We start from the raw sequence: 10193 nt of genomic DNA on the forward strand, positions 1-10193 counted from the left end.
ACAAGTAAGAATCGGTATAAAAGCTTGCTGCTGAGAGAGAGGGAGAGAGAGTCTAATACAATTCTGTATGTAAGTATGTATCATACAAAGAGGTAAGGAAATAAATGTGGAGCATAAATGTGCTCCTGGCAACAGTAGCAGACTCAGATAACTTGAGCAGACAGACGATTACAAACAGACTTGTGCTAGGTAGCAATAAGATGTTTAGTGAACACAAATGCTGGGGGCTCAAAAGTCATCATTCTCACACGCTGCACATCTGGAAAGTTTCAAGTGTGTATGGGAGCCTTGTATAAAGGTAGGGAATCAAATGATTAATTTTAGGCAGACCCAATCCAGACATAGATGACAAATGGATATATACAATTGCAGCGCCCCAGAGTCCTGGTCGTTGCAGTATTGTCGCTCTTCCACCAGGGGGAGTGATGGTACGTCTGATGGTACTAAAGGAGTTCACCTGACCAGGTATCACAGTCACACACTACACTTCACAGTCTGGCCACCAGGGGGAGCAAAAGGTTCTATCTATTAGGCCACTCCTCAAACTCGGGTAAAACTGGGGGTTGGATAGGAAGTTAGTCAGAAAGCTGCCTGAGTGAGACCCAGAGAAGACCTGTCAGGCAGACAGGGAGAGAAAAGGAGGAACATCTGAGCTGCAGACAGAGGTCCCTGTCAGGGGTGGGATCCTGACAGAGACATAGCAAGAGATAGAACGTTACGGAGCTGCGCCTGCACCTCATTGCGGCAGCATCCTAAGAAAGGAGAAGAAGCAAAGTATATTGTGGAGAAGTGAGAAACGAGATCACAGCACAAGGAGATAATACCGGGAGGAGTCTTGCCTTAAAACCGGCAACATCCTTCTGAGGCGCGTAGCCGGTGGCCGGAACACCGAGGGAGTAATTGGCTCTACGCATTACTTCGGAACACGGCAGGACAGTTAATTCCAAGTTGGCTGCCCAACCTTTAACCTAATGAAGACAACGGAGGCAAATTGTGGGAGAGGGGCGTCTCTAGGGTCCCTATAAAATAGCTCCAGGCCTACCCCGTCATACGGGTCGTCCTAGCCATACCATCTGGGGGATGGAGAGAGAACATCAGAAATATACACGAGAGTTGTGAGGACTATCCCGTGGTGCTCAGCAGGGAGGTACTACAACACACAGGCGCTAGTAGGAAGGCTACTGATTTCCACCTGTAAAGGGAACTCTGGATGTGCCTTCGGACCGGCCGGACAGCCTGCCCTGTGAACGGTACTCTGGACTGTGGACGCTGAAGTCTTCAGTAAAAGGTAAAGAGACTGCAACCTTTGTGTCCTCTTTATTCATCGCGCCTTACAACATCCACCATTACCACCTACTCTTCAAGGGAAGCCCTGGGGACATACTTCACCTGTGGGAAGGTATAACATCTAGCTGCCATTCCATCACCCCAGCGGACCCCTAGCAGCGTTGGTCACCCTGACTGAACACCACAGGTGGCGTCACGAACACTTGACAAACTACACCTTTAATTGGGCGCCCCTTAGCAGGGCCACGGACCGGGTCGGGCCACTGTGACATCCCCAGAACCGAGACAGAGGGACCCGGTACCGAGTACCCCACTGCCCTGCGCCTGGGGGCGATCCACAATGGTAACGTAGCCCACATTAGTACGCTAGAAATGAAGTCTTAAATCAAACCAGCACAAATTACTAACTAGACAGTTAATGACACATATTACCTATAGGACACGGTTCTGGTAAGCGTCACCCCTTCAGGTACCTTTTTGATTTGTCTTCCTCAGAAAGGGTTTGTGACACTTAGGCTAGTTTCACATTGGCGTTCAAATCCGCAGCGTTTAATCCGCATCCGCAAGTGCAGGAAAAAAACGCTTGGAAACGCGTACAAACGTGGCGTTGTTTAGACGCATGCGGAAACGCATGTGGTTAAAAAAACGCCGCGTTTGCACGCTTTTCTATGCGTTTTTTCCTGAGTTTGCGTTTTTGGTGCGCATGGTGACAAATTTTACAGGAGAAAAATCGAGATAACCAGAAACCGCCAATGGGACTACAGAGGGCGTGTATTATGGGATCTCAATATATAGACCCTTGAACAGCTGAAATCTTCAGATTTTGCTCCTCTATGCTGTGTCAGAATGGATCTTCGCATGGAGAGCTTTTATTTCAACCTGGATTTAAGCATCAAGCTGTTTCTTGCCTGTGCGTTTGCTTGGGAGCAAGACAGAAATCGCGAAAGATGGAGGAGACATCGTAGGCGTTTTTGGAGACACCCCATTATTGAACTACGTGAGAGCCGTGGAGCCTATCACACGCTGTATGGCGAGCTTAATGCCAACCCGGAGAAATTCCATGAATATACAAGGATGTAGCAAGACTCATTCCGGGATTTGCTTGCTCGTGTCCAAGGAGCCATCCGGAGACAGGACACCCAGCTCTGTAGAGCGAATCCACCCGAGGAACGTCTGCTGGTTACATTAAGGTACGTTCCAAATCTAAACCAATGACAGTCCAAATTTTGGGTGTTCTGACATGTATTTTTTGGGTATTTTCCTTTCTGTCTTTAGCGTAACCACACCATAAATAGAATAGATTGTAACTTTTTTTGGGTTTGTTTTTCTTACAGATTTCTGGCAACCGGAGAGAGTTTATCATCCCTCCACTTCCAATACCCGCTCGGAATATCCACCCTGTCCGGAATAGTTGCGGACACCTGCCGGGCTTTGTGGAATGTACTCTGGGAAGAGTTTATACCCCTACCCACCGCAGAAATGTGGCTTGAAATTGCGGAAAAATTCTGGAATGTGTGTGATTTCCCCAACTGTTTGGGAGCGGTGGATGGAAAGCACATTCGCATTATCAAACCATCCAGAACAGGATCGGAGTACTTCAATTACAAAAAATATTTTTCTGTTGTGCTCATGGCAATAGCCGATGCGGACTGTCGCTTCATCGCTGTGGACATTGGAGCTTTTGGCCGTGGCAACAATTCCCAGACTTTTAAGAACTCTGATATGGGCCGCCGTGTGTATGGCAAAAATTATAATTTTCCACGGCCACAACCGCTCCCCAACACTCAAGGTCCACCGATGCCATTTGTTATGGTTGGGGATGAGGCCTTTCAGATGTGTGAAAACCTACTGAAGCCATATTCCAGTCGGGACTTGAACCACACTAGAAGGATCTTTAACTACAGACTGACCAGGGCCCGAAGAACAGTAGAGTGTACCTTTGGCATTCTAGTCTCAAAATGGCGCATTCTTGCATCAGCCATTAATCTAAAAATGGAGACAGTCGACGAGGTGGTCAAAGCCTGTGTGGTTCTGCACAATTATACACTCACCGGCCACTTTATTAGGTACACCATGCTAGTAACGGGTTGGACCCCCTTTTGCCTTCAGAACTGCCTCAATTCTTCGTGGCATAGATTCAACAAGGTGCTGGAAGCATTCCTCAGAGATTTTGGTCCATATTGACATGATGGCATCACACAGTTGCCGCAGATTTGTCGGCTGCACATCCCAAAGATGCTCCATACAAGGCAGGATGGATCCATGCTTTCATGTTGTTTACGCCAAATTCTGACCCTACCATCCGAATGTTGCAGCAGAAATCGAGACTCATCAGACCAAGCAACGTTTTTCCAATCTTCTACTGTCCAATTTTGATGAGCTTGTACAAATTGTAGCCTCAGTTTCCTGTTCTTAGCTGAAAGGAGTGGTACCCGGTGTGGTCTTCTGCTGCTGTAGCCCATCTGCCTCAAAGTTCGACGCACTGTGCATTCAGAGATGCTCTTAGGCCTACCTTGGTTGTAACGGGTGGCGATTTGAGTCACTGTTGCCTTTCTATCAGCTCGAACCAGTCTGCCCATTCTCCTCTGACCTCTGGCATCAACAAGGCATTTCCGCCCACAGAACTGCCGCTCACTGGATTTTTTTTCTTTTTCGGACCATTCTCTGTAAACCCTAGAGATGGTTGTGCGTGAAAATCCCAGTAGATCAGCAGTTTCTGAAATACTCAGACCAGCCCTTCTGGCACCAACAACCATGCCACGTTCAAAGGCACTCAAATCACCTTTCTTCCCCATACTGATGCTCGGTTTGAACTGCAGGAGATTGTCTTGACCATGTCTACATGCCTAAATGCACTGAGTTGCCGCCATGTGATTGGCTGATTAGAAATTAAGTGTTAACAAGACGTTGGACAGGTGTACCTAATAAAGTGGCCGGTGAGTGTATAATGGCAAAGGAGCAAACCAACATTGAACTGGATGAACCAGTTGCACACCCACTGCCCGATTACCAGCATCACCTGCTGCGGTCAACTGCTGAAGTTGGTCACATGCGGGACCAATTTCCTGCCTTTTTTTATTCTGATATTGGACATGTGTCATGGCAGGACAATGTTGTGTAAATGTCCTATTGTAATTTTATATGTACAAGTAATTTTCTTAAATGTGAATAATATGTCTCATTAATAAATTTTATTTTTGTTTGTGTTGACCGTGTCTCCTATGTATTTCCTCTACAAACCAAGGCTGTCCTAAAACTGGCAGTATTTGGTCTGTCTTTAATATCAGTATATGTAATCCAAAACCAGGAGTGGGTGATAAAGGCAGAGGTGCTAGTTATTATGTTAATATCATAATTTACCTATAATTTGTTCACTCATTTTGACTTACAAATATTGATATAAAACACTGACCACATACTGCTAGTGTTATGGCAGCCATGTTGCTTTATTGGTAAGCTTGTTGACGTCATTGCGTCCTGATTCTGTTCTGCAGTATCCATTGGACACAGACTGAAGAGACAATGACTGTCACACTAAAGAGATCTATCGTCATCAAGTCAGGTGTCAGAAATAATGAATTCATGATGCACATATAACAGCCTCATGAATTCACTATTTCTGACACCTGTGCAGGTGAGCATAGATATGCCGTGTATGACCACCATCGTCCCTTCATTTTGTGTGGAATAGATTATGTACACAGAAAAGAAAATGGAGGTTATACAAGGCAATTCTCCACTCACCAGGTCAGGTGTCCTAACTAATCATTTTTTTGACACCTGACCTGTTGCGTATACTTCTGCATTGTATTTCCGCCATTTTCTCTTCAGACTGCTACACTAGTCACTGACTAAGCAGAAGGAAGAGATTATGGAGATAATACATTAATTAATTTTTTGGCCCACCTCATATCTCTATACTAAAGACACACAAAGCTGCAGTCTTTTATTTGCCAACTACTGGAGATATGATTATTTCAACTGGAGAAAAACGAGTCATATTACGCCAGGACATGAAAAAAAATATCCTTTATTATAAGACTGATGATAATCTTATTTTTGAAACAATAATACATATAATATACATAAATTAATAGATTCACAAAGTTATTAAAAAGTGACTACTGTGGTGCAACCCATGGATCGGGACACATGGCAGGACATAAATACTAAAAAATGATATAAATAGTATCCAATAGGTATCAACAGGGGAGGCCCAATGCTGTAGCATAAAGCAAGGTTCAATGCTCTTTATACGTATTTATATATACGTATTTATATATATTAAAAAGTAAATAGACTAATTACCCATTTGTAAAGAGATGTCCAGACTAGGTCCCGGTCCCGGTCCCGTACCCCAACGCGCGTTTCGCGTTCACGTGTGTCGCTTCCTCCTTTTTAATACAGGTAGTTTGGGCTCATTAATGTTGCATATAATGGCGATAGTTATCTTGGCAATATAGCCGTATAAAGAGCATTGAACCTTGCTTTATGCTACAGCATTGGGCCTCCCCTGTTGATACCTATTGGATACTATTTATATCATTTTTTAGTATTTATGTCCTGCCATGTGTCCCGATCCATGGGTTGCACCACAGTAGTCACTTTTTAATAACTTTGTGAATCTATTAATTTATGTATATTATATGTATTATTGTTTCAAAAATAAGATTATCATCAGTCTTATAATAAAGGATATTTTTTTCATGTCCTGGCGTAATATGACTCGTTTTTCTCCAGTTGAAATAACTTTGTGATCGAGTAGCCGTATGTGTAAAGAAATTACTGACATTTAATTTATGTTTATACTGGAGATATAATGTGGCCAAAAAATAAAGTGTGTGGCGAAGTTTATTTGGCGCACGGTGTGTGTTGCCGGCGGCGAAAGACACAGTAAACCAAACATAATTGTGCCAAAACAATTGTTTTTATTATTAAACAACAAAAATATTTATTTAACTGCGCTGGCTTGGGGTAGAGTGATGTAAACGGGGGGTGTGACGCACTGAGGCCTGGCTAACCGTGGATGACGCAGAGGTGGCAGGAGAAGGGGCAATGAAAATAGTGGGGTCTGGTAGTTCGGGGATGGGGCATGACACGCGAGAGGCTTGAGACGCACTGGAAGGGTGAGACAAACCTGACATTACAGACACACTGGGAGGTGAAGGGGGAGGAATACTTAGAGTCCGCTGTTTTTTTTTTTGTGTTTTTTTTTGTGATTGCCGGGTTCTGGGAAGCCTCGGTGGGCTCATATGGCGTGGCATGGTCGTGGTGGGTGACCTGTCAGGGTCCGGCTGCACTGTGTCACAGTCCATAGTGCTCGTAGAATGTTCAGCCATGCCAGAGTCCATAGTCCTCGTAGAGCGTGCACCCATGCCAGAGTACATAGTGCTCGTAGAGCGTGCAGCCATGCCAGAGTCCATAGTGCTCGTAGAGCGTACAGCCATGCCAGAGTCCATAGTGCTCGTAGAGCGTGCAGCCATGCCAGAGTCCATAGTGCTCGAAAAACGTGAAGCCATGCCAGAGTCCATAGCGCTCATAGAGCGGAAGGCCATGCCAGGGTCCTGCTGCATCGTGGTGGTGGAGGTACGGAAGGCCATGCCAGGGTCCTGCTGCATCGTGGTGGTGGCGGTACGGAAGGCCATGCCAGGGTCCTGCTGCATCGTGGTGGCGGTACGGAAGGCCATGCCAGGGTCCTGCTGCATCGTGGTGTCAGTGGAGGAGGGCTAAGCAGGAGCAGCGGTTGTCACGGTGGTGGCAGTGGACTGTCCAACAGCACTCGGCATGGTGGTGGTGCTGTACTGGTGTCCGGCACTGCTAGGAATAGAGGTGGCCGTGCAGTGGTATGTAGCAGAGGTCGGCATTGAGGAAAATCGTGACAGTGAAGGCACAGGTGGATATGCCGCCACTGTCTGCTGAAAATACCGACTCTGCTGCATAGCCTGCACGTAAGCAGCATTGCAGGCCTGCATGACACTCAGCTGGAGATCAGGAGTAAGGTGTTCCGACATGACCTGCTCAATTTGGTTAAAAAAATGATGTGCTGGCCTCTGGAGGTCGGCTTTTACTTGGTCAAGGCTTTTGGTGACCTCCTGGATATGTGTATTCATGTGGCTAAGTGAAATATCCATTTGGTCACCCAAAGCCTTGAGTCCTTCGTGAAAAACCGAGCTTAAGTGCAAAAACTCGGGCATGAGGGACCTGTCCGATGCCCTCTGCCGCTGCCGGGAGGAGCCCCCCCAAAAAAAGAGGCAGTGGCAGAGGACTGGGAAAGGGGAACACCTGATGGATCAGCTTCCTGGTCTCCAGTTAGTGTGGCAGGCCCACTTGCTGCAGCGCTGCTGGATGGCTGGGACGGGTCCGTGGCTGTCTGATGAAGGACCGCTCCAGAACCTGGGCCAACAGTAGTGCTCCATGTGCTGTGAAAAAAGAAAATTAATACCAAGAATTAACCAGACGCAAAATCCTGTGGAAAATAAATATACAGATTATGGCAATACAATACAACCAAATGCAAGGGGAAAATACTTACGTTCTCTGGGCAAGGACCGGTCTTAAAAATGCCAGAACGCGATGGTATTTGTATTTTCTGATCCTTGCTCCTGAACCACTGGGAACACGGCTCTCTTGACGCAGGTCCTTGTTGCAGCGGTCCTTCATCGAACGCCAACGTGTTTTCACTTTGGCCACTGTTAAAAAAAAAAAAAAAAAAAAAAAAGGTCAGAAAAAGGACTTTTGGCCGTGCTCACACAACTGTGTGTGATGAGAGAAACTCCTGAGAGTTTCTTTCATCACACACAGTTGTGTGAGCACGGCCAAGGTCTCTGCTGCTTCACACTGCATTGCAATACTTACCAAATGCACTTCGGACCCGATTCGGGGCATTGTCCCAGCCATCCCACATTGCTATGACCACCTCATTCCATAGGCGCCGGATCGTCACGTTGTTTGAGTGCAGTGGATCCCGGGTGTCCCACAACGGAACTCGCTCATGGACCAGGGAGATGAGGATATCGTTGTCAATGAGGTCCTCATCCCGTTCTGGAACCTAAAACATAAATGAAGACATTAAATGTTGCATACATTAACATAAGGAAAAGAAAGAAAACAGAGGCTGAGAAATGGCATGAATAAGGAAAGTCAAGATAAAAAAGGAGTCCAGAAGAAAAATGTATAGAAAAAGGAAAGTAAAGAAAGGAAGATTCAAGAATAGTAAAGTGAGGTTACAGTAAACAGTCAGCCTTGTATACATACACGCTGCCGCCTTGCCACCCGATCGTGACTCCGCTGCTCCTGCCCAGTCTCAGCCGCAGTAGAAGAAGAGCTCTAAAAAAATTAAAAACCAAAATTGTCATATGTGTAGATGTGACAGTGAATACTTACCAATTTGAGGAGGCAAGTACTCACCTCACTGACATGTTCTACTTCAGAAGGCCCAGGACGTTGCTCCTCATCAGAAGACGAAGACATTGTGATGCATGCATGCAGAAAGAAAGAAATGGCAGAAATTAGGACATGTAGAGACAGAAAATAGAAAATAAAGGCATTGGATAGGATATACTCACATTGTTCAGTGTCCTGTTTTCCTCCAAGGATGTAGCCTGCATCTCGTCTGCTTCTGTTTCTGCTGAGTAGTGACCTGCAAATGTCCACTCCCTCCCTTTATCACCTTGTATGTGGGGGGTAGCTTATCAGTGTCTAGACATGTTTTTCTCTTGTGGAATGCATGCGTTCATATAGACAGCAATGCGTTTTTTTGGCGCATTCCTTGCGCAATCGACCACATACGTCTCCAGGCGGTAAATTGACGCTTCTAAAAATTACTACATGTTGCATTTCCGCGAAAAGCCGCAGACGACGAAACGACGCATGCGGCGTCAAACGCGGTAAAACACGAACGATTGCAAACGCATGCGTCCCTAATGTTAAAGATAGGAATACACAACGCATGCGGATATTTGCGGAAGAAACGCTGCGGACACAACCGCAAATGTGAAACTGGCCTTAATTTGTAATTTTCAAACTGCATCTTTGACACGCTCTGTTTCAGTGTCCCTGTTTGTGCTCCATCTGGGTATTCAGCATTTCTGGATTTTAGATACATGTTTTTAAGTTTGTAACAATAAAAATTGTTTATTTTAATTCAAATTTTTGGAGGTTCCTTATTTTCACTACAGGTTGTTGCTCGGAGAATATGTTTTAGTTCCCGCGGCTGCACGTCTAGCAGGTTGTTAGGAAATCCTGTATGCGTTGTGGCTGTCTAACAAACAGGGACTCAAACACATTTTTACAGCACGCCGAAGACACTCAGCACACAAGCATGCACGGATAACACCTTATCCAAACATGTTCACTCATCACTAGTGACCACCCCCGACAAAGCTACATCTCATAGCAATATAAATGTGACTGTGTGTCTCCTTGTTACTCTTAATGATTGCATATTATGTTGATGTGTCTCTAGGACTAGTCTTATTCTCTATCAGAGGCTTGTAGTAAATATACATTGTACTCCTGGTATCCATCCTAGTTATATTAATATGGTCATATTTTTGCAGGATTAGTAGTATTTGTTCATGTAGCCATTATATGTTATCTGGCACTTTGCACTTTAAACTAATATTTATATGATAATATTTGTCATTGGTGGCTATTTTTCTTGTGCATTAACTTTAATACTTGATCAGTGGTAATCCCGTTATATTGTTACCCTTTGTATTCAGTATTTTGCATGATTTACCCTCATCATTTTGGGAATCACTGCATTCAGTAGTTTGAGTTATTACTCAGTCACTATCTGTGCCAGTGACTTGTTATTAGGATTTATTATTATTATTATTATTATTATTATTATTCCCCTCCTGCTTCTATATTATGTATAACCTGGGACTACGTTCATATTGAAC

The 10193-nt window shown here is 44.9% G+C and overlaps 1 protein-coding gene across 1 annotated transcript in view; it reads right to left on the reverse strand.

The window, feature by feature from the left end:
* Positions 1-8732, reverse strand: part of LOC143786256 (uncharacterized) — a 44380-nt gene extending 35648 nt beyond the window's left edge. The window contains exons 1-4 of the mRNA XM_077275533.1: positions 8542-8732; positions 8143-8335; positions 7820-7976; positions 7489-7706 (exon numbers count right to left, since the gene is read on the reverse strand). Of these exons, the coding sequence (XP_077131648.1) occupies positions 7489-7706; positions 7820-7976; positions 8143-8191 (424 nt within the window). The 5' untranslated portion in view covers positions 8192-8335; positions 8542-8732. The remainder of the gene's footprint in view (positions 1-7488; positions 7707-7819; positions 7977-8142; positions 8336-8541) is intronic.
* Between the last annotated feature and the right edge of the window lie 1461 nt (positions 8733-10193).

This window comes from Ranitomeya variabilis, chromosome 7, assembly GCF_051348905.1.
Source record: "Ranitomeya variabilis isolate aRanVar5 chromosome 7, aRanVar5.hap1, whole genome shotgun sequence".
Classification (NCBI taxonomy): Eukaryota; Metazoa; Chordata; class Amphibia; order Anura; family Dendrobatidae; genus Ranitomeya; species Ranitomeya variabilis.